Source organism: Ptiloglossa arizonensis, chromosome 2 (genome assembly GCF_051014685.1).
Source record: "Ptiloglossa arizonensis isolate GNS036 chromosome 2, iyPtiAriz1_principal, whole genome shotgun sequence".
In the NCBI taxonomy this organism is placed as follows: Eukaryota; Metazoa; Arthropoda; class Insecta; order Hymenoptera; family Colletidae; genus Ptiloglossa; species Ptiloglossa arizonensis.
In genome coordinates this window covers 3,535,117-3,559,893 of record NC_135049.1, presented here as the reverse complement: position 1 = coordinate 3,559,893, position 24,777 = coordinate 3,535,117, and the positions used below count along the sequence as shown (strand labels likewise).

The window sequence follows — 24,777 nt, the reverse complement described above, 5'->3', positions numbered from 1 at the left end:
TTTTTATAATTTATGAAGTTAGCCGTATAATTAGTATTCTTCCTGAAATATACTTCACTTGTGACACTTGAAATATACCAAACTGAAATTTATTATTTGTAACATGATCAGTTTTAATTTTCAAAGGGCTATTCCATCTTAAATTTAAGATTAGAAAAAAATACTTATCAAACTTTAATTTTTAATAATATATTTAAAGCGAAATAAAATTAACTCTGAATATATGTATAATGCCTATTATTACTACATTTTTTGTCATTAAATGGGAAAAACGCGCAAACGGTTCTACAGTTTGTACAGCGCGCGCATGTGTTGTTGCGCGCCATACATTATTGTAGATTTTATTCTTTTTACAAGTTTCTTAAATAGACTTATCTTTTACAAACAAGATTTTTGTAGTCTGAGTTCTAAAAATAGACTGGTAATTTTACTGAATCTAATTATGAGAAAGGGTGATAGTAGAACAGTGTCAAATCGGCAATCAAAAAATGATCTTTGTATTATCATTTATATTAACTGTAATTAATATTTAATGTATATAATTTTAAAGAGCACATTCCTTGAACTTTAAAGTAGCTATTATTATAAAATAGAATTTTGAAATAGAGTGCAAATATTGCAACAAAAATATTTAAACTTTCAATGTATTAAAATTTTAACTTTCGATAGTTTGAAAACTATTCAGTTTAGAGGACTGATATTTTACAAGAACTAGATTCTCGGGATCGTAAAATCTTATGAATATTGCGAGATTGAAAATCATCGGTAACTATGGTGTCAAATCTTTGTTCGATTTAGAGTAAAATGGTTCGTACATTAACGATTTCAAGTATGTGGTTCAGTATCAGCCCACAAAGCGAAAATGGCGCTTCAATCAACTGGGCTGCCACGTAATGTTGTGTGTCGCGTCGACGAGATACGTCTCTCCAATAATTAACGGCGAATTACACCATAAAAAGTGCAATGCACGTCTCTTGGTGCAGTGAGGTTTAAAATTTTCTTTCTTGTTGCCGCGATAACCTCGTCGAAAAGGTAAGAAATTTTTTTTTAAAGGCAAATTACTGGCAAAAAACTTTGACTTTATAGCACCTCAACTTCGACGTGACGTTTTAACCTTTCGATCTTTCTCTTCATTCCGATCTTTGAAAATTTGTGTAAGCATTCTGTTTCCTTTTCTAATCGTAAATTTTAAGTTGTAACATTTGTCAATATTTTCTCGCTAGAATTTCAGCTTAATGAGCAATTATAATGTTTATTTTTTAAACACGAACTGGTTTTAGTTCGTAGCTATTTTATTTGATTATATTTACAGGTTTTATCTTGTTTTTGTTGTTTTTATGGTAATATCAATTGTTCCCCTTACTTAAGTTTATCTTAATATAGTGTTGCTGTTCATGTCAATTTTGTTTGAATGTCGTTATTTTGTGAAATATAAATTTGAAGTCTTACGAACATCTTTTATGCAGATAATATATTTTGAAACTTCATTACATTTAATTAAAATTAGATTGAAAATACTATAAATTTGATGTTGTTGGATTTCACTTAATTATTTTTTGAAATTTCACATTATAAGTAATCTATTATTTTTTTTTGATAATATTTTAATTTTATCCCTTATTTTCACTTTAAATTAAACAAAGCTGTGTAATAAGAATATGTTTTTTTATATTATGAAACGAAACTTAACAAGTTGATGTATAATTTTTTATAATTAATTATTGTTTTATAAAAAGTTATAATTGTAATTGGTAAATTTGTGCTGTAAGTGTGTAATTTTCACAATTTTTTTTAGTATATTTTAGTTGTGTAATAGTTTTACTTTCACTTTTAATAAATAATATATTTGATTCATATGTTTACTGAATATTTGTAATAAAGGATCAAAGCATTATTTTTATAAATTTAAATATTTAGTTGGTTATAAAGAAAGATGTTTAAAATATTTACTGAAGAAACTTCATAATTAAATATCAGTAACATATATGTGTCTGTACATCTATTACTTCGACACAAAAGGAATGTTTTGTAAAGAAAATTACACAGTTCAATAAACATATCCAAATTTTACACATTGATAGTTTTGAAATATAAGTTATATATAGATAAATTATAGTTTATTATAATGAAAGATGTAACAAAAAGCAAGAAGCATTACAAAATTTGTAATATGAAAGTCTTTAATTGATGTACATTGAGTCATATTTGATGAGTTTCTTGATCATGGAAGAATATTACACATTAAGTCCAATCTATATATGTGTATAATACTGTATGATGTTCTTGTGTAAATATATTAATGCTTAATGAGTCATGTGTTATTAAACATTATAACATTTGCTTGTAACATGTGGCTTTTAAGTCTTTCACAGTGTCTTTTGTTATTGCATGTATAATTGATATATTCAAGAAATTATAAAAACATTTCATTTGTCATGTATATCATAAAGAAAAATGGTATAAACATAGAATTATTTTATTGATTATTATATTAATCATCTTTATTAATTAAAATTAATTACTTTGTAAGTAATATATTTTTATACATAATAAGCCATTATATTTATATAACAAAATGTGTATTTTTATTTCTTTTGGAATTAATTTATAAAAGTATGTATAGTAAATTATAGGCATAAACAAGCAAATAGAGTTTCATATTCTCTTCAAATAATTTGAAACATTTTATTTTAAATGAATGAATAAATTCTTTTCTCTTTAGGTTTTATACAGAATCATTGTGTTGGAAATAAATGTATAATTTTCAATTATTTTAATGTATTTTGAATGTCTTTATTTATATGACTCTTATATTTTGAATTACATGTGTTCAAATTGTTATAGCGACGTTTGGAAATCAGCAATATGTCTCAACCAATAGACTATCAATACCATTCGTATGGTAATGAGAGTAACCTTAAAAGTGGCCCCTCTCAGATGGTAAATGGGCAGTCAAGTGTAGCACATCATAATGGCATGCAATCAACAAATTATAGTTTCACAGGTAAGTATATAAAGAAAAATAGTATACTAGTAATTATTTGATTATTATTAATATTTTTAAATTATTGTTTTATAATTGTTGATTATACATATATATGCATAATAGTGTATCATTCGAGTAGTCTCAGATAAAAATATGTTATTTTAGACAAATAGAAGATCTTATGTTATAACATAAGTTATTAAAAGTAGTTAGTTAACAATGTTCTTATGTTATAACATAGATATGCTTATAATATGGACTATTAAATATGATTGTTTATGTTGCTGTAAGTAATTCTGAAAATCAGAATAATGTTACTATCACTGAAAGAAGATTAAAAAAAGTTTAAATAACTATTCTCGAGAATGTATTAAGAAAAGTAGAATGCAGTCTAAAAGTTATACTTTTATTACAATAGTGCTATACTTAACATGAATAGTAAACAATGGTTTATGAAAACAATATTACAATTTTTACTTAGCCAGTATTATATCTTAATTTAAATATTACAAATATATAAGGATGATTTTCTATACAATTTCTAATAGTGGAAACAATATGAAAATTGCTAACAATTTAACAGTGTTATAAAGGTAGTTTGAATAAATGTTACAGAAGCACATATTTATATTTTCTGTATGATTTATTTCTCTGTTGAATTTTTAAAGTTATATAAAACAAAGGGAAACCAACTAAGTATTAATAAACAAAAAAATAAAATTATAAGCATATTTTAAGTCACTTTTTAATGTAAAGTTGATGACACATATTATAAATAGATTTTACTATGTTTTTTATAAAAATCCTGTTAAATATAAGTTTTATAATTTAAGCAGAGTGGGTAGGTGATGAACAGTACTTTATTATGCAGAGAAGATGAATAATTCAATCAGTAATATATGTGTTTAGAAATTAAATTATTGTAAATGTCACACTCTATAGCACGATGTAAATATTTGTAAAATTTGTTTAAAGTGTCAATATACAGTTAGGAACTGAAAAGAATAGTGCTCCTCAAAACTGTTTGTGGATTACATTTACTTATGTCTACCTAAGTAGTTATTTATTAGAAAGTCTAAATTCAACATTGCCCAATAGATGACACTCTTTGTAAGTCTTTGTTTAGTTATATTCATTACAAAGGAGAATTCAAAATTGTGACCAATAAGATCAATCTGGTTTTCATGAATATATTTTTCAGTTTCCAACCATAAATAGTATTTTAAACAGATATTTAATATAACAATAATTTACTTTTTATTATATTTTGTACAATAAAAATATATGCAAATTTATGTTTTTAATATTGCATTTAAAAATAATGAATTATCTATATATATTTGATGCAAATAAAAGTTAAAATTTCTAAATCAAAATATTTTGTTGTCTGTTTAATGCAATAAAAGTTTATAATTCATGGTAAATATGTTTTATTTCTAGGTACTCCATCTTCACAGTCATCACGAGATCCATCTAGAGAAACTTCAAGAGATCCATCTCCAACTCCATATCTTTACAACCAATACAGATCACCTGTACAACATCCATCAATGCCTCCTCCAATCAATGGTCAACAAAATTCAATGAACCCTGTAATGCTACCCCCAGTAAGGTTACCCCAAAACCAGCAATATGCACAGATGTATAATGTCCAGAATCAATTCCAAGTGCCAGTGATACAGAATCAAGCACCTCCAAGAGATGAATTAATAAATTCACAAATGGATCTGCCAAAATCAGTAGCTGGATTTGAGCAAACTTTGCCACAGAATTTAGCATTGGAATCGATACCTTATAAAATTGAGAGTCAGAATATTGGACAAGGTGCGCAACCATTTGTACAGGAACAAAATATGTTACCAAATCCTATGCAACAACCTAGAGGACAAACTCTTTACCAATCAAATTTTGGTGGACAAAGAATGTATGCCAAAAATGCACATGGTATACAACATGTTGCTACTGTACCAAATACAATGTCCTATGGAGTGGTTACTAGTGGACAAATGCAAGGAAAGATTTCAACCACAGTCACAGAATTTCCTGGACAGAGAATGGTTTGATTTTGTTATATTGTTTCTAAATATACTCAAATTCATACTTTTTTGACTATTCATTAACATATTTATATATAAAAAATGTAGCACATATAGCAAGTTATAATTCGAATACACTACAATTTTAGATATATTTTTACAGTATTCTAATTGATTAAGAAACATCTTATACATGTTTATACTTGTTAAAATATATTTTAGAATGAATATTTTTCTCTTGCTTATAGTATCAAGGTCAGTCACCAAATCCATTGAACATACCACCAGATTCAATGAACAAACGATATCCTGATCAAATGAATCAATTGAACAACCAAATGAATATGATGTCTGTTGCACAAACTGGATACAACAAATTATGGGTAAGTAAATGAAGGCATCAAATAATTGTTATTTGAATAACATAATGACACTTTATTTTTAGGGAATGGAGACTGTTGATCTCTTGCAATATAGAAATATTTTACCTTCAGAAAAAGTAGAGCCACCAAAAATTAAACTTCGCCAAGAATTCCTAGACAGTGTTAATTGCAGCCCTGAGTAAGTACTTTCTCTAAAATTACGTAAATTAAACTTGCAAAATAGTTCATAATAAAAATTCATATACATATAGCTATAAATATTATAGAAATAAATCATTGTTCCTTAATATATTCTGGATGTTGTAATCGATAAAAGTCAGATGTCTGCATAAGATATTTGGTCCTCTATGGATTTGGTTGCAATTTGTTAAGTATCGCTCGTTTGTACAAAAAAAAATAAAGCAAACAATATAGAAGCACACGTTATCAATTGGTTTATAACAATACTTACATTTAGTGCTTAATTTCTTGTGTTGTGCTCCCCAAAGGAGAAGAGGGAATCAAGCACAGTTGTTAATATGTTAAAATGTTTTACGAAATATTAATGAACAATTCATAATATTTTGACTATTATTTTTAATTATTTTATTAATTTTTTCAGTATCTTTCGTTGTACACTCACGAAGATTCCAGAATCCAATTCTTTACTGCAGAAATCCAGGTTGCCTCTAGGAGTTTTAATACATCCTTTCAAAGATTTAAATGTAGGTATTTTTCCTTTTATCTACAACATAAATATTGAGTTTATGTTAATGTACAGGAAGGAATTCTTTAATGTAATTTAATTGAACTGTAATATTGTTTTAAACATTTTTGTGTGCTTCAAATAAGATGTTGTATTACTATATTTAATAATCATACATTATTAAAAAAAATTGTACATTTTGAAAAATTATATTTGTTTAAATGGGTAAAATAGTCGAGCATTGTTGTACTTTTAGCATTTACCAGTGATACAATGCAGCACAATAGTACGATGTCGTGCTTGTAGAACGTACATCAACCCATTTGTATACTTCAATGACTCAAAAAGATGGAAATGCAATCTATGTTATAGAGTAAATGAATGTAAGTCCGAATTCATAAGATTGTTGCTTTATTTCTTCAATTTAATTTATTATTTTACAAGTAATTTTAAAAATTAACCTTTGAATATTATTTATACATACTTCCCTGAGCAATATTAAAAATAGAATTTAATGTCTTATAATCTAATAGTACAAATGTACTTTATTTACAATATTTATTCTACTTATTTGTAATTGAGAAATACCAAACCTTAATTTTAGGAATAAATTTTTATCTGATTTTCTATGAAGATTATGTTTACAGTGCCAGAAGAATTTCAATTTGATCCTGTAACTAAATCTTATGGAGATCCATCAAGACGTCCGGAAGTTAAAACTAGTACAATTGAATTTATTGCTCCCAGTGAATACATGGTAAGAAATGTTTATTTAAAAGTATATACGTGAGAAATATGAATTACTAATGTACATAGTTTATAATATTTATATTTAATTAATATTATCAATAATAATCAATATAAACCATAATATTAATATTTACACTATTCAAGTATTTATTTATTTATTTATTGACTGTTATTGTAAGTTGTATTGTAGTTTATTATTCAATATAGTTATTATTTGTTTGATTGCTTTTATTTAACATATATTAATGTTTATCACATTGACAGTTAAACTAATACTCATAAAACTTCTCATAATCTAAAACTCCTTTCTTGGTGAATCAATAACTATGTGATACAAGACAGTATGTAATTAATATGGTAGTTAATGTGCTATGTACATTTAATGTTTGTTTGGAAGTTATTCTTATCATTAAATATTTTACTCATTTTTAATTATTCTTATCCATTCAATTCATTTAGTAAATATATTGTATACAAATTTTGAGAATTGTTTCAATGGTAAATGTAAATTAAACAAATTAATAAAAATAATATGTTTAAGCTACGTCCACCACAGCCAGCTGTGTATCTATTTGTTTTGGACGTTTCGAGACTAGCGGTGGAAAGTGGTTACTTGAGCATAGTATGCAACGTAATATCAGAGGAATTGTCAAGGTTACCAGGCGATAGTAGAACACAAATTGGATTCTTGGCAGTAGATTCTGCAATACATTTTTTCAGTATACCTGACAATGTATCACAACCTCAGGAAATGATTATGCTAGATATAGATGGTAAAGTAATATTAGTTAATTTGTTAAAATATTAACACATTTTATGCAAAGATTTCCGTCTGTCATTGGCTACTTTTTGTGAGATTGCAATGTGATGCAAGCTTCCGAATTATATTTTTATCACATATGCAGCAACAGCTGTCAAAGTGTTAGACAATTTGTTAATTTTTATTTTAATACTATAAAATTAACAAATTGTTAAAAATGTTAATTGTTAAAGCTAAACATATTTTCAGATTTATAAGATACTTATGTATTGTGTCAGAAAAAAATTCAAATTTCGAAATAGAATATACAGACATTTTTTAAGGTTTTACATAGATGTTCATCATTAATTTTTTAAAATATTAATATTTAAAAAACTATAATTTGTTAAGAAAGTTATATATAGTTATAATTATATTAGTGTATATATAAAAACGTATAATTTAATTGCAAAAAAATATTTATACAGATGTATTTCTTCCATGCCCGGAAAATCTAATTGTCAATTTGAAGGAACGCGAGGAATTACTAAGAGATTTATTGGCCCAGTTACCCACGAAATTTCAAGGAACTCATGATACAAATAGTGCTTTAGGTGCAGCACTGCAAGCTGCATACAAACTTATGGTGAGTATTATTAAAGTAACATATTAATATAGTATTATTAAAGTTTGGTGTTACATATATTAAAAATTAGTCTATTGCTATAATTGCACCAAAGCCATCGAAAGATGGCGGTCCGAGCGATTTACGAATTATCGAGCATCCGTCGATGCGTAATGCACATCTAGACAATTAGAACGCTCTTTGAACCCTATAACCCTTTTGTATACTCTTATGTATAAAAAGATAAACATTTCTTGCTTTGTTTAGTAATTTTAAGATCTTTCTATTTCCTTCTTGCTTCAAATACTGTTACAATTCAAATTGAATGAAATTATTTGTTCCTACAGATCGTCTTCTATGAACATCATAAACTGCTCAATAAAAATGAATGATGTTTGATCTGTTGTACTTTAATGTTGTGCGTTATACAGGGCGAATCACATATCTTGCCTCAATATTTTCATTATTAACGCGACGAATAAACTTTAAGTAAAGACGTACCACATTTAAATCCAGTTACAGACTTCTACAAGAGATTGGCATTAGATTGCAGTGGACAACAAATTGCTGTGGATTTATTCCTATTAAATAGCCAATATTGTGATTTAGCCACTCTTTGTAAGTACTAATTTGAGTTATTCTCTTTAGTTCTTGTTATTTTATAAAAAATTATTTGAACCTATTTTAAAAACCATTTTTAAAGCATTACAGCAAATTACTTTTCTGTCTATAATTGATAGAATTAAGTTAGATATGTACTCATGAGTACTAAATGAGACGTAGTTATAAAAACAAATATTTCATTTAATATAGTTATAAAATTTCTGATGTGATTCAGTTAGGTTTGCAACCTATAATAATTATATAATGTTCAAACATATAAATATAATAAAAATAAAAGAATAAAGAAAAATTTTATTTTTTAGCGGGTATGTGTAAATTCTCTGGAGGATGCATATATCACCTTCCTTTATTCCGAGGTTCGAAGCAGCAAAATGCAGAAACTCTTGATAGAATATTAAGACGTTATCTTACTAGAAAGATTGGTTTTGAAGCAGTGATGAGAATACGTTGTACACGTGGCTTAAGCATTCATACTTTTCATGGGAATTTCTTTGTAAGATCAACTGATCTTCTCAGTTTGCCTAATGTCAATCCAGATGCGGGTTTTGGAATGCAAATTTCCATAGAAGAGAATCTTTCAGATCTTCAGAACGTCTGTTTCCAGGCAGCTTTACTTTACACGTCAAGCAAGGGTAAGTATTATATAGAGTGTTACTGAATTGATGGTACAAGGAGATGACTCTACGTTATAAAAATAAGTCGAAAAAGTAGAGTGACATTTTTTTATACAAAATTCTATTTCCAAATAAATCGATGTTAAAAAAAGATTAACAGCAAAATTATATTTCAGGTGAAAGAAGGATTAGGGTACATACATTTTGCTTGCCAGTAGAGTCTAATTTGTCAAATATACTTCATTCCATTGATCAACAATGCATAGTAGGCCTACTTTCGAAAATGGGTAAGATCTGTATTATACGGAAAAAGAAATCATAAGTAATGAACACAAAATTTACCCATATATAAATGTATAATATTTACAGTAGTATATAAAGTGATATTTATGTTGGAATTTTGTTAGATTTTCAAGTTATCCAAGAAAATTGTATTACATAGAGCAGACATGTTCAACTCGATGCTCGTACAAGCATTTTTTAAAGTATCAAACAAATAGACTGCTGGCTCTACTGTTATGTACACATTGCTTATAATTAATAATACATTAGAAAAACCTGTGTTAAAAATTCTTGCAGCAATTTTTACAGTTGCAATGCGGCTAAACAAATTTTTTAGAGCTAAACACCACATCATACTGCTCAAATACTCGTTTTGATTTTGTTCTTCATAAACAGAAGTAGTTGCCTTCAGCACATCACTTATGGGTTCTTCTATCACATTACCACTTATATATACCACTATAATTTCTTGTTATTAATTATATTCTTTTTAATTAATTCGTTCTACTATTAATGTATTTACAGCTGTAGACAGGTCTCAACAGTCCTCTTTATCTGATGCAAGAGATGCATTAATAAACGTAGCCATAGACGTGTTATCAGCCTACAAATTGTCTCAGTCAGTTTCCACTGGTGGACTTCTAGTTCCAGGAAGCTTAAAACTACTGCCTCTTTATATTATTGCTCTGCTCAAATCCGTAAGTATTTTGTGTACTATTTATGCATTGTATGCATTGTATGAAATAATTAACTCTTGAAGAGGGTAGACTGATGTTTTGTACATTTTGCTTAAATGTAGGCAAGTAGATACATTGTTTAATTTATGCATAGATTGTTCTCTTAGAAGCAGAATTTTTAATTATTTTCCTTACCTTTAAAGTATATAAGATTCAAAAATAGATTCAAAAGGTTTTATAAAGTAAATAAGGTTTAAGGATAACTTTCTTAATGTTATTTTTATTCATATTTTTTTTAAACAGAGCCACATGTCCTCTTTTATATAAGATTAAAAATATTTTTAGAGACAAATTTGACGACCTATGATACATTATTATAATATATTATTTTATAATTTAAATACATTTAATAATAATGTATTTAAACCTCAAAAAAATTATTGTGTAAAATATTTATAGCAATATAGTAATTACAATTAGTATCGTTTTTATTAATTTTTAAAATAATATGTATGTACACAAAATATAACAATCATTAAAATTTTACTATAAGTAAGTAAAAATAGTATCTTCTTTAAGGTTGCCTTCAGATCAGGAACGAGTACAAGACTTGATGATCGAGTCTTTACAATGTGCCAGTTGAAAACTTTACCACTATTTCAATTAATTCAGATGATTTATCCTGATCTGTATCCTATACATGCATTTGAAGAACAAAATTCAAAGGACATCAATGGAAAACAGTGTCCACAGCCACCTAGACTGCATCTTTCTGCTGAGAAAATTCACTCGAGAGGTGCTTTTTTGATGGACGCTGGTGATCGAATATTCATTTTGATTGGCAAGAATATTCATCCCACGTTTTGTTGTAACGTACTCGGGGTCACTGCTTTTGCTTCGATACCGGAAGAACTAGTAAGTTCATACTTTTAAAATTGATTATTGTATCACTTTAAGGTTTGTAAAGCATAATTTGCTTGATTTTTATTTACTGAGTTACGCTGATGCATAGTTAAAGTAATATATATAAATGTAAATATAAAGCATTGTATATAAATATGGCTCTAAGTATAGAGTGAATGAAAACTGATATAGATTAAGATTTGCTGAACTTAGCCACAAATTGAAAATTTAAAAATGAAACTAAATCCTACAAACTAGTAATGATGGTTATAATGTATAGGCTTAAGAAAGCATTGTTTCACATATGAATTTTTTTTTGTAATTAAAAAATTATTTATTAGAGATTTATATTACTCCACTATTTAACAGGTGAAATATATGTTTTAATTTTGTAAAAGAAATTGAAGAAAGAATATTGTAGAAGAAATAACTATCAATATTAACAAAATATTTGTAACGTTTTAAGAAATTTAAATCGATAAACTTTATATTGCTGAAAATAAATAAAATTGTTTTCGGTTTCTAGTACGAGTTACCAGAGCTCGAGACAGCAGAAAGCGAAAGGTTACGCAATTTTGTATTTAGTTTACAAGAGGATAAACCCTTCTCCGCTTCTGTACAAATTATCCGGTAAGTCATTTCACATTTAATCTCAGTCAACAATATACCAAAAAAATTAACTATTTAGACTGTGTGAGCTGATAGCCTACGTTATTGTACTTATTATATGCGTATAAAGTATGACTTATAAAATCCATAAGACTACAAAAATAATTATTGAGGAGGCCATTCATGGCCTGCGGTATGATAACTTTACTGTACATGATAATTACGTATTAAGTAAATAATACTATAGCTCACTGATAGTGCAAGCAGGATTCAACATGTTAATAAAATGTGCATACAATATAAGTTATCCAATTAAATCATCTCATAGAAAATGTGATTTATAGTTTTAAAAGTTGACAATAACTTTTAAACATATTTGAAAACGTATATAATTGGCGATTTTAAATATAATTGCATATTTTAAAGAGTAATGTAATTTCATTTGTTTGTATACAATTAATTTTTGCGCATTTTAATTTAAAGATGAAATATTAGCAGCAAAACATTAAGATGCTTATATTATTATGTTAGAATAATAATAATAGTAACAATATATTAAATTTTATTATAACGTAATATTTATTACTATAGATTATACATTTCATTTTATATACCTATTTACAAACGTGAGTGTATAACATTTATTCCTAGTAATATTTTTCATTTTCAGGGATGACAGCCACTTCAGGACGCTCTTTATTGAACGATTAGTTGAAGACCGTTTTGAGTCTGCTTTGAGTTATTACGAATTTTTGCAACATCTCAAGACACAAGTGAAATAATGATAATAGAAAGTATGCCAGATTAAATGGAAACAAAATCAGAAACAATAAGATGAAAAAGACATTGTTGATTACAGTGAAAGTGTTTAGCAATCGTGAACTGTGTTCAAAAATATGAACCTCATAAAATGATTGTTTAATCAGTTGATTAGAATGGAACACTTAGAAATATAAAATATACATATATATCTATATATAAATATACACACATCTATATGTATATGTACATATACATGTATGTATATGATAGACATATACATATATACATTTATGTACGTATACATATGTAGGAATGAATGTTATTATTGTTTTAAGAGGTGTTGAAGCATTTAAATATAATTCAATTGTAATTATTATTATTATTATTATTATTATTATTATTATTACTGTAGTAATTATTATTTTTATTAGTTGCAGTACTTTTTTGAACACTTTGGTTCTTTTATGAATGTTTTTTCCGTTCCAGAAATTATGACCATTTGATTTTAGTTTAGCTTTTCAAAATTTTTAATGAATAACCAATATTTCGTTTATGTACTTCAATTGACAAGCCCAACTATTGTTAAAAATTTCCTGCTTATAGAGGAAATGCTTATAGAGGGTAAAGTATTTTATGAAACTCTTGTGGGAATCTCTTTTTATTCGTTTGATACATACGTTCGTAGCGGTTTAATACAATTGAAATTTGATCTCCTCGAGAACATTTTCTTAGTCAAATGTTGTACATCATTTGAGAGCTTTTTAGATTTGAGATTTTCTATGCGAAAGTGTCAAGCAACATTTACTGTTATATACTCGGTTTCTTAATTGTTCGGTTCAGATTTTAGTTACTCAAGAATTTTTTATGTTTTTTCACCCAATGTATCACATCTTTCGTACATAATTTTCGAGTTGTTGATTCTTCAATGGAAACTTTTTCATAGCTAGAATAAATGTTTCGAAAAACTTCGATTAAACGCAAAGAATAATAGACGTTGGTGGCTTTATTACTTTTTATGAATTTAACATTCTATAATCTTGATTCTGAAACTTTTATATTATTAAATTCAGTTGCAGAAGTTTTGTACATGTATATTTGAAATGGGAAAGAAAAATCTTTACAATACCGTGTAACATTTCACCATAAAAATGTTAATTGAATTAAACACTACAAACTTATGTTCAATAAATTAGTCCTTTTACACGACTCGGATGTTTTAAATGTAATATATTTTTGAAAAAATTTGTTAGTAAAATATGTACAAAATTTGTTTCTTTTCAATTTGGATTAATTTTGTAAATAACTCAATTTATTCTGTGTTTCCAACAGAAATTTTACAATTAATTGCAAATTAGACGTATGAGCTCGGTAATGTAAAGCAGTATATATACATGCAAAGTATTTCATCAGATATGGTGTATCTAGGAAACAAAAAATTCTAACGCCCAAAATAAGATGAGTCTTGATTTTTTCTCAACCCAACTCTATTAACCTTTTAAGATAACAGTCATTAAACTTAAAAGTAATAAACTAATGTATTTGTGTTATAGTTCTATTACGATGACGTTGCTTTCCTTAGTAATTTAAAAGAAAGACGATACTTTGTCTTAGTAATTCTTATTTTCGTATATTTTACTAATCTTTAAATCTAACCACAATACTATTGGAACAGCGAAAGTAGAAAAAGTATTGTTTAGGAAGTGGCTTGGAATACTAAAAATATTAATTGTCGTTGACATAAAAATATGTTAATAATTATAGAAAAATGTCAAATGTCATCTTATTTTTCACAGAAGCCTTTTATATTCTTTCAATATGCTATCCTTTATAAAGCATTCTGTAAATACGTTATGTACAAAATATCTTACTAAATATGGCATAGAACTATAATTCTTTTGTTATTAATCCTATGAAGAAATTACTTACTGATGAAATAGTATGCTATATCAGTATATATTGTACCTTCTAAAAATTCGTATAAAAGTATTGTGGTGTAAGATACGAAAAACAAAATGTATAATTAATTGTACTGATTTTGTGTCAAGATGTTAGTAATTCTAGATTTTTGATATTCTTTAGTTTTAAGTACGCACTAAAAGAATAAGTATATTGAATTAAATCAAATTTAATTTAATATTTTCTGAGAAATGAAAAACAAGTACACAATTTTATCAATAATACAATTGAATGGTCAGGAAGCTATCAGTAAGTAGTTTTTTTTATAAGGCTATTGATAAAAAAATTACATTTGTTTATCACATTTAATGGGACACTCTGTGTATGTATGTATGTAGGTACGTACGTATGTATACGTGTGTGTATAATGTTCGTGTATATATGTATATGTATAGGCTGATCTCGAATTAACAAACCATCTGTGGTAATGTTTACAAACAAAATAATTTTTTTTATGAATACGATTTGTACAAATGTACAAATACGGAAATTTTACATGGACATATGAAGCACATAGAATATGTAGTTAGAAAAACGGAAACACGATACTGCATCATAATTTCACATTGCACACAAGTACAAAATTCTTCAAATACGAGTGCATAAACTGTTCCTAATTATAATATTCCCTGAATAATTGAAACGATTTCTCCCTGGATAGCTAAAGAAAAATCATCCCCACCACTGTTTATGTTTATTTAGCGCGCTTGTCCGGCCGAATAAGCAAGAGCGATAAAATACACATGATATAATAAAAACACATACTAAGAAAAATTATAATTTTTATATTTATTAGTATATTTTTATGAGAATATTGTCAATGAATTTGTGAATTTCTTCAGATGAAAATGAGTCTAAACATAGATCATATTCCGCTTATATTTAATTATATGTTACTCAAACACACACTTTTGGATTTTACAAATTAAGATGTTCTGTGAGATAACGATCTATTTAACAAAACTAATTATAAGTAATTTTCAGTTTGAAAAAAATAATCGTTTTTTGAGAAGTATAGATGCTAATTTAAATTTAATGACAAAATGTGATCAATGCTGTTTTTCTACTGATTTTAAGAATTTATTGCTTAGTTTACAAATATCAAATTTTCTATAAGTCTGATTGCTTTACTTGCTAAATTGTGATTGATGAGACTAGGTTTCTTTACTCGCTATTACAATATATGTAATAATGGAATATCATACAGAAAAATAATGTAAATATTACGTTTTTAAGCAATGGTTTTTTTTTTTTATTTTTTGTCCATTACTTTCACACACACGCATAGCTCATTGCTTCGCATATTCATATAACGTATAATTAAAAATAGCCTGAATAAATTTGTCTAGACTCATTTTCATTGAAAAGATTTGATCAATTCATTAGTAATACTCATATAAAGTTATAATAAAAAACATAAAAATTTGAATTTTCATTAATGAATAACTCATTCCAAGTACGTGCCTAATGGGGGTCATAGACCTTTAATTTTTCGTAAAAAATATCTAATAAACTATCGTTTATTGACTATCGAACGATAATTGTAAAATTTGCGTGGTTGTTGTATAACTTATTGTATGACGTGGTCGTGTTGAACAACAATACGGAGTTATTATTCGATTACCATTGCAAACTTGTTGAATAACATAGCACAAAAAATAATTAGATCTGTGGTCTCTATCGTCACTCTTGTTATAGGTAATTTCATCCTATAGGTAAAAAGTTGATTCCTGGAACAAAAACTCGACGTACCCGGATAACTGAAACACCGAGACCAGACTTTTTCAGTTATCCGGGGAGTACTGCAATTTGTACTACTTTCGTTCTTATCTACTGTTATTTATGTCTAGTATTATTTACTCATTTAATATTATTTGTTGTTTTTTACAAATTAAAGGTGTATAAAAATACTCAAGTTATATAAAACATGACTTCTTTCATACTTAAAAGATACAAGTACAAATCACTTGAGATTATAAGTCCGAGACTAAATAAAATTTGTTTTAACCTATACACTATACAGCTCCCAGAAGTGCACCATATTACATAGAAAGAGTAAAATTGGAGAAGATTCCCAAATGAAGGTAATTCCTTTTGTTTTTATGTAACTCTTATTTGTAAATTCTTAATACCTAAGTAGAGCATATTATTGATCTTGATACTTTACCTGCTTTTATTATACATTCTGACATTTTTGTATATTTTATTTTAAACTAAAAGTATAATTCACGTTAGATATATAAACTTTCTCTCTGTGCACTAGACAACTGAAAAAGTATTTCTTCTGTAAGAAAGAATATATTGTTATCTTAATATGTTTGCAAGTTTTTGTAGTTGTACGAAAAGAAATTTTACAGCACAAATTCCTCGTTTATAACTCGAAGTGATATTATTTTAAAACTTTTTTATCATTTTTTCACATAAATATACGGAAATACAATAAAGCATATGGATACATGTAATAAATGGCGTATGATTACAAATTCTGTCTTCAACGACAAGAAAGGTATATACGTATACCTACACAAGATTTGTGTATATGCACCCGCGCGTGTTTGTGTGGACAAATATATTTTAGTTAATTCGAGGTAGGTCTGTGCAAAGAAAAATCGAAAATTTATAAAATTCCGTGTTCCGTACTATTAATATTGCCAAATAAAAGAAGTACTTGGAGCACTCGATTTTTTTTTTCTAAATTTAAATGAACCGTAATAAAAGAAAAACAGGAGTACAAGAATCTCACAAATCAATTACGATTTTAAAATGTGTTATAAACGGTGCAAAAATAAAATCCTTAATAAAACCCAGTTTTCGAATTTTCTTTTTTTCTTATAGCTACAGTCACTTACAGATTTGTCTGTCAGAAATTTTATTTCTTATGCAAAACAAGATGTATTTTGAATACAGTGATTCTGAAGTAAATAGTATGTTGCCACTTCTCTTATCAGTAAGTAACGATGAGACTGATCGTTACTGACAGTGTTAGTTGTTACAGATGTAGCCATCGCACATACATCAGATAATGTTTCATCATTTTAGATGAACATTTTAATAAAAAGAAATTTATTGTATTTCTCAGTTAAAAATTTGTTTCTTATTTCTTCTTTAGAATACAAAATCGTAATACTTTCTTATTTCTACTTCACCATTGGATACGATGTATCTCGTCACATTCATTTTTGTAATTTCACCATCAAATGATATCTAGAATAACATTTTGTTCGATAAAGAAATATAACTTATATATTTATATAAATATGAATTGCTCTTACTCATTAATTTTTTAAAATAAAAAACTAAATACACTACATTTTTATATTCTAATTTTGTAATAATAATAATATAATTATTTAAAAACTGTACAATCGTGGGCCACTGCTATTTACCGATCGGTAGTGTAGTTATCGATTCGTAAAAAAACTGATCGATATAATAATAACAATAGATAGATGGCACCGAGGAATTTCTGGAAACTTTGATCACGAAAGTATCTAAGTGCATAATAATTTGCACACTTTCGTTGAAGACTTTTAGAATTAACATATTTCATGAAATTTCTACGTCATCGCTTGATTTTTGTGGGTACCACTCGTATTTTCTTGATATAATACCACAGTTGGATACAATTATTGTTTTAATTGGTTTTCCTGTTTGTGTTCCAAATTCTTCAATCTGAGAACAACAAAAATTTATGTTCATATAATTATAAAAGTAACGAAACGGATTTGTATACCTTATAAATATTTGTTAGGCCTGAAATAACTTTTCCAAATACTACATATTTTTCATCCATTGTTTCTAACATTCGAAACGTAAGATTAAACTTTGAGTCGTTTTTATTTGTATCGTCGTTACACATAGATAAAATTCCAGGACCGGCATGACGTAAGTTGAAATTTTCATTCTCAAATGGTTGATCAAATATAGAAACTCCTCCACTACCATTGTACCTTGTAACGTCTCCACCTTGACACCAATAACCCGTAACAATGCGATGAAATGGTGTGTTCCTGTAATGTAATAATTTTCCATTACCTTTACCAAAAATCTGTTACCTTTTGATTATTATGATTTTTTATCACTATGATCTAGTTAAAATATTGTAATATAATTATTTATACATATAGTACAATCGTGATAATTATAAGAAAATAATACTGAAAATTCAAATAATTATCGACGTAAAAAAACTAGTATTCGTAAAATTTATTTACTTGTATGATAAACCATTTTCTGTACCACGACATAGTTCCGCGAAATTTGCACACGTTTGCGGTACAATATCATCGTACAATTCAAATTGAATGATTCCCAGCTTTTGTTTGTCACCTCGAATTTCAATTTCAAAGAAACATTTAGTTCGAATAGATGGATTCAACTCTTTTATTAATGACACATCTTTGACCATGCAGTGATCTTCATTTTTGCGAGACACAATTTGGATTCCAATTTTTTGCAAAAATCTGTCAAATATAAGCTAAGTCATTTTTAACATATATTTGTTAAAAATAAATTGATTGATATATATATAAATAACGACCAATGACAAAAAGTAGATACGTTTATTCAAACATAAATGAAACTTCCCAAAATGTGTTGGTGATTTTTCTACTGGTATTCATGTAAAAAAATGTAGCCGGTTAAAGCGGGACCGGATTATCATAAATCTACTGCATATTCTAAAATCCTAATAAGAAATCCGATTAGGTAAGAAAATAATTCATCGAGAACCTAAGTATTAAATTACAGTATAAAAAAATAGTGCAACAAGAAAAAATATTTTTAGTAATTATCAATGCAGATAATCTTTCCATGTATAAATAAATAATTCATATATGTAGACATTGTATATATGTATGTATAAACGCATACACGTAATCGCTATCTGAATAGAATTATTGTAAAACATTGTGCCCTATGAAATTTTTGGAACATTAAAAATTGATAATTTGCCTTCCATCGATTATTGCTTTCTTTTTTAATGATTTCCAACTTTTGATCAGTTCTGCAGTAGGGTATTTACTACTAGCTTCACGAATTCTTTTTAGTAAAATTTGATTTGATTTTTTAATCATATTATTTACTGCTTCTGGATGTTCAAGATTTGATTGAAAGTTGATACGTGGCTGCCAACAATCAACTACACCCTGTTATGCAAATGCGTCGAAATCAAGATTACATTTTCTATGAACTTAACTTTATTTATAAATTAAACTTTAGTAATATAATTATATGTCTACGTTTTACCTCTCTATTTTAAAGACAAAGAGAGAGAGAGAGTGAGAGTCACATGTTTGTAAGTTTGCACAAAGAGATGATAGATGGAGCAAGGGATTAGTCAAATAGTATCGTGGGGATAAGTCCTCACAATTAGTAGCGATTAGATAATTTTAATTCAACTTAGTGTTGTGTTCTTTTTAAAATTAGAACAATATAGAATAAAGAGAAATAAGAAAAATAAAAAAGTAAAAGTCAAATGTAGTTAACTGTATGCAAAAATATTTTAACATTTGTATTTTTCTGTTGTATTTACGCGGAAAAGTTTTTAAGTGAAAAATACTTACTCTCGTACGAGTAATTATGCTCATCCTTTGTAACATTTTTATATTTTCTTTGTCTATTTGTCTAACTCGATTCGCATCATCAGTTAAATTACGTTTATTATAATAATAAGAAACATTAAACTTTGGAGGTTTATTATCGATTGCAACTTCAGCTCGAGCAATCATTCGTTTATATTGTTTGTAGGCTTTTTCATCCATAATTTACTTGATATGATTTTCTCTTCCCTTTATTCTAAATTATAATATAATAATTTATTATATCGAGGTATGAAATTCGACGTTTTAAGGATATAATAACTTTTTGTGGTTTCAAATGATATATTGTTATATTCATAACAATTTAAATGCAATAATAATGGAAAATAATGGTTTTCAATGAAAACACATCACTATTTCCTTTCAAATTAAAGATCGACAAATTTTAAAAGAGGTTACAGTTTATATTAAAGTTAAGTTAACACTCTGAACTATGTAATTATAATTTACTTACTACAGTAATACCATTTGTACTTTGTATTATAAATTTAATATAAATTTTGATAATTTTATCTGTTTTTTACAAATATTTTTCTATTGTGTTATCCACATGATCGGTGCTGCCATTAACTATAAAAATTCGAGATTATTTACAGAAGGCCGTGATTCAACAAAATTGTTTATAATAAGTATATTATCAATATAGAATATATTCAACTTTTCAGCATATAAAAGTGAATATTACACATATGAATATTTTATATTTATACCTGATACGTATTTAAAATTATTTAGTATCTTGCAAATGTATAATTGTAGTTGCAGAAAATGTGTGAATACAAAAAGTTAGACTTATTCCAACATTCTTTTTTTTATCTGCAACAAAAAAAAAAACATCTTTTCCGATTTTTAGTATAACTTTAAATAGTAATAGGAGATAAATTGCAATGCTTAAGAAGAGTCCTACCAGCCCCTCCTCTTCTCTTCTGTCGAGGTATGTAATTTTCAAGATATGTCTTTTATTTTTAATTGCTGTATAAATTTATGAAATTTCTTTAGTATCAGGAGAAGAGGAGAAGGCTCTTCGCAGATGTTATGGTCGCTTCTGGTTGTGCTTGTTAAATTGTTATGAAGGATTAGACTTGATCTATAATACGATCAGTGACATACTGATACTGCGCATCGACGTTGTAATGCTGCAGTATATAGAATGATTGTAAATAGTCATTGATCCATTACGATGACGTACGAGCCAGGGGTGTAGTTACGTAAGGTAGAGTGAGTCAGAAAACGAAAAAATATGATAAATGATTAAAAAGCCGATTCAATGATAAAATTTCCATTGAAAAATTATAAAAATTATAGTCTTTAAACTGAAAAATAACTTATATAAATTTTATTGTGTCTGAATCTATTCTGGGAACAATGCCCTACTAATACGGCCATGTTGCAATCACGTGGTTTTATTTACACACACTCCTTTATATTTAACAACGTAGTAACGCAATCGATAATAACAGTCAGGAACAGGTAGTAGAAAGTAGTAATATGTTGAAATGGAAAAAACGGTGCATTTAACTACAGGCCAACTTTTAGGATAGTTATTACTATGCACCTGTGCACCTATGCGAACTATAGTGTACTGTATTCCCCTCAAACGGCAGAAATTAAGGATGTCGTAATGTTTTCTCTCCCACTTTCATTGTCGATGCTATAGCTTATAGTTTCGTTGGATTGCCTTTGCTAAGTGATATGTACTAAGTGATTATAAATGTTCACTTTATTGCTAAGAAGAATAAAATTATTGAAATTATTTTGAATACAATTAAAATAGAACGATAATGTCTATCGTTTCAAATTCTATGAAAGATGAAGCCCAAATTAATACACAAGGTTAGATTATTTTTCTATGACCCATTTGTATAAAACTTTCTTTTCAACATAATTTGTAGATGTTGCATAGGTAGAATTAAAATTATTTTGATCTAACTTTATAATTATGTGTGTAGTTTTTACATTTTGAATGTCTATAATATAACATTAATTTTACTTTTATATATAAAATTGTACCTATAAAACATATTTACTATATTTTAATAAACATAAGACAATATCTTCATAATTTCCTGGTAATGTTAGCATTAGAAAAATACATTTATTAGTTTACTTTGACAATTGCTTTGCTGTAATTGTTATATTTAATACATATGAAAATATGAACACATTGCAAAATGTTAGTGAAAACATTTGTTTATATTATACTTAGTAACATTCTTATTTTCATTTTTAATACTGCATATTAATGCAGTCTAATTAACATTTAAGATGTACAAACAATGCATTGTGGGGGACGTACGCAAGGTGATGGTATGGAAAATGTGGTGATGGAAAAAACAGAAGTCAAACAGACAAAATGCCGCCTTGGAGACACACTTATTTATCATCCAACAAATTTAAAACAATTAAGTTTAATTCCTCCGGTTACTCCAAATGGTCCAATAGTAAATTTAATACCAAAACATGTTATTAGTGTAAAAGATGAAAAACACATTTTAAAGTCATTAAAATCAAAGGAACCAAAATTTGTTCCATATGAGCCATATAAAGCTGCGGTTAATCCAATTATTCCATATGACAAGAAAGGTAAAAAATTACAGAGAAACAATTTAAATATGAACATGGCTGTCTCCCAAATTGCTGCAATGAAAATTCATGAAACGACAGTGTCACCAAATGATACAGCGAATACAGATAAAGATAATTATATGGAGAGTCAGTGGTTAAAAGAAAAGAAAGCATATGAAGTAGAAATACAAAAACTCAAAGAAGAAAACAGTCAACTTGAAAATCAGTTGAAATTTCAAACACAGGTATGAATGTAATTTTTTAAATATATGAGAAATAAGTAAAAATGTATTGAAATAATAAAAAAGTAAAAATTCAAAATATATGTTTATACACTTCTTTAAACAGGTTAATGGAGAATTGAAGAATTTATTAGTAGCTGCTGTAGGAGAAGATCTTGAAACAAAGGTTCATTTATTAACTGAAGATAAATTGCAACTTGCTCGAGCTCTTCTAAATTCAGCTCAACACCTTTCAACTCATCAGGAACAAACTGAGTGGTTGGCTGGTCAATGTGAAGTTTGGAGAAGTAAATTCTTAGCCAGTAGGTAAATGAAAGTTATTTAATACATATAAATATACATAATTTTTTAATAATTATATATTAATACAATATGTAACATAAAGACCTGAACATTTTTCAACTTTTAAAAATGACATGTATGTACATATTCATAAACATACCTTTAAAACTTTTTTTAATTTTTAAGGATTACAAATATAAAATTCTGAAACTTAAAAAATGTAATCAATAAAGTAATTACATATCACATACTTAAATTTTGGTTTGAATAATTCTACCGATTAGTATTTTCTTTACAATTTCTACATATGCATTATGTTATAACAGCTTAATGGTTGAAGAACTTGCAAAATGGAAGGCAGCTCTTTGTCAAAGAACAACAGATCTTCAGGAAGCAATAAAAAGACTTTTAGAAGATTGTAATCACATTCGTGACATATCCCTTAAAACATACAGGTATGTTTATGTATTAAGGAGTATATCTAGTAATAATGTACAAGTAAGAACATTTTATTTCATAAGTGTTAAGAATTAATTTTTCATTTTAGAACACTTAGTATCCTTCGTGAAAATTTTGACCCTGTTGGAATTGTCTCTTGTAAAAGGCACGAATTACCAAGCACAAATATTGTAGATTTAGCACAGGGCTGCTGTCAACTAGCAGAAATTCTAAAAGTTCAACTTTTATGCGGTCTAGAAAATATTAATTTACAAAAGGAAATTAATATAACTGGTCTAGATATGAAAACACTTGCTGAAAAGACTGCAGAACAAGTATGTCGTAGTTATAGTAATGTTAATTATTTTTATAATCTACATTAATTTGACTGTTGATTTCTTGATTTTAATCTATTTCTTCCATTTATGTGCAGTTGCTCATGAGACCAAAGTTGCTCGTATCTGGAAGGCAAGATGTGGCTTGTAGTGCAGTGATGGGAGCAGCTGTAGCAATTAGTGGCCAAATATTTTTGCCGCGTTGTGATTCAAACATAACTTGCTGTCATTGCAGTGGTGAAATTAAACAAATCTAACACTTTTATTCCAATATAATCCTTGAATTATGGAAACAGTTCATACATATGTCTGTATCTTTTTTAAAAGTATATTTGAAAGTCTTAAATGTACTGTATTATTTTTGTATTTAGAATTATTGATTTATTGGTATTAAGACATTAACTGACAATAAAAAATGCAGAACGAATGCTAATATATACATATACTATCTGATAGAATATTAATTCCTCTCTAAAGTTATTTTCATATCCTCTGGAATCGTAGATTTGTTAAGATAAACAAATCAACTCATAGTTAGAAATCCAGTGTAGAGCAATCTGGAGAACAAGCTACTCCACTGCTTTTCTTACTTCAATTTAACGTTCAAGAAATTGAGTATCAAGTAGATCAAGTTGAGTATAGCTTTACTTTTCTAGAATAGTGAACTGGATACCCATCATGCTA

The 24,777-nt window shown here is 27.2% G+C and overlaps 3 protein-coding genes across 6 annotated transcripts; 2 read left to right on the top strand and 1 right to left on the bottom strand.

Moving 5' to 3' along the window:
- Positions 1–896: 896 nt before the first annotated feature.
- On the top strand, positions 897–13,051 carry Sec24ab (Protein transport protein Sec24AB). Its single transcript, XM_076304518.1, is given in 18 exon segments — positions 897–1,032; positions 2,845–3,004; positions 4,427–5,043; positions 5,271–5,405; positions 5,468–5,583; positions 6,007–6,109; positions 6,347–6,473; positions 6,738–6,847; positions 7,382–7,613; positions 8,068–8,267; positions 8,320–8,381; positions 8,695–8,822; positions 9,131–9,460; positions 9,619–9,729; positions 10,250–10,422; positions 10,981–11,316; positions 11,831–11,934; positions 12,584–13,051. Coding segments are annotated over 17 exon segments (3,135 nt in total). The 5' UTR covers positions 897–1,032; positions 2,845–2,865; the 3' UTR covers positions 12,696–13,051.
- Positions 13,052–17,483: 4,432 nt separating this feature from the next.
- LOC143143859 (uncharacterized) lies at positions 17,484–21,377 on the bottom strand. The gene is made up of 7 exons (XM_076305628.1): positions 20,942–21,377; positions 20,686–20,801; positions 20,196–20,427; positions 19,585–19,778; positions 18,365–18,641; positions 18,018–18,303; positions 17,484–17,835 (listed from the first exon to the last, which is right to left on the bottom strand). Exons 3-6 carry the CDS (start codon positions 20,391–20,393, stop codon positions 18,178–18,180), a joined length of 795 nt encoding a protein of 264 aa, XP_076161743.1. The 5' UTR covers positions 20,394–20,427; positions 20,686–20,801; positions 20,942–21,377; the 3' UTR covers positions 17,484–17,835; positions 18,018–18,177.
- Positions 21,259–24,538, top strand: LOC143143857 (golgin-45). Of its 4 annotated transcripts, XM_076305625.1 has the most exons (7): positions 21,541–22,064; positions 22,497–22,672; positions 22,829–23,041; positions 23,145–23,344; positions 23,647–23,775; positions 23,868–24,093; positions 24,192–24,538. In XM_076305625.1, the coding sequence occupies exons 1-7, from the start codon at positions 22,013–22,015 to the stop codon at positions 24,348–24,350; spliced, it is 1,155 nt and encodes a 384-aa protein (XP_076161740.1). In that variant the 5' UTR covers positions 21,541–22,012; the 3' UTR covers positions 24,351–24,538. The 4 variants fall into 4 exon arrangements, with proteins under 4 accessions (XP_076161739.1, XP_076161738.1, XP_076161737.1 ...); XM_076305624.1 differs by lacking the exon at positions 21,541–22,064 and adding an exon at positions 21,259–21,444 and having other exon boundaries at positions 22,497–23,041; XM_076305623.1 differs by having other exon boundaries at positions 21,539–22,064; positions 22,480–23,041.
- The last annotated feature ends 239 nt before the right edge of the window (positions 24,539–24,777 follow it).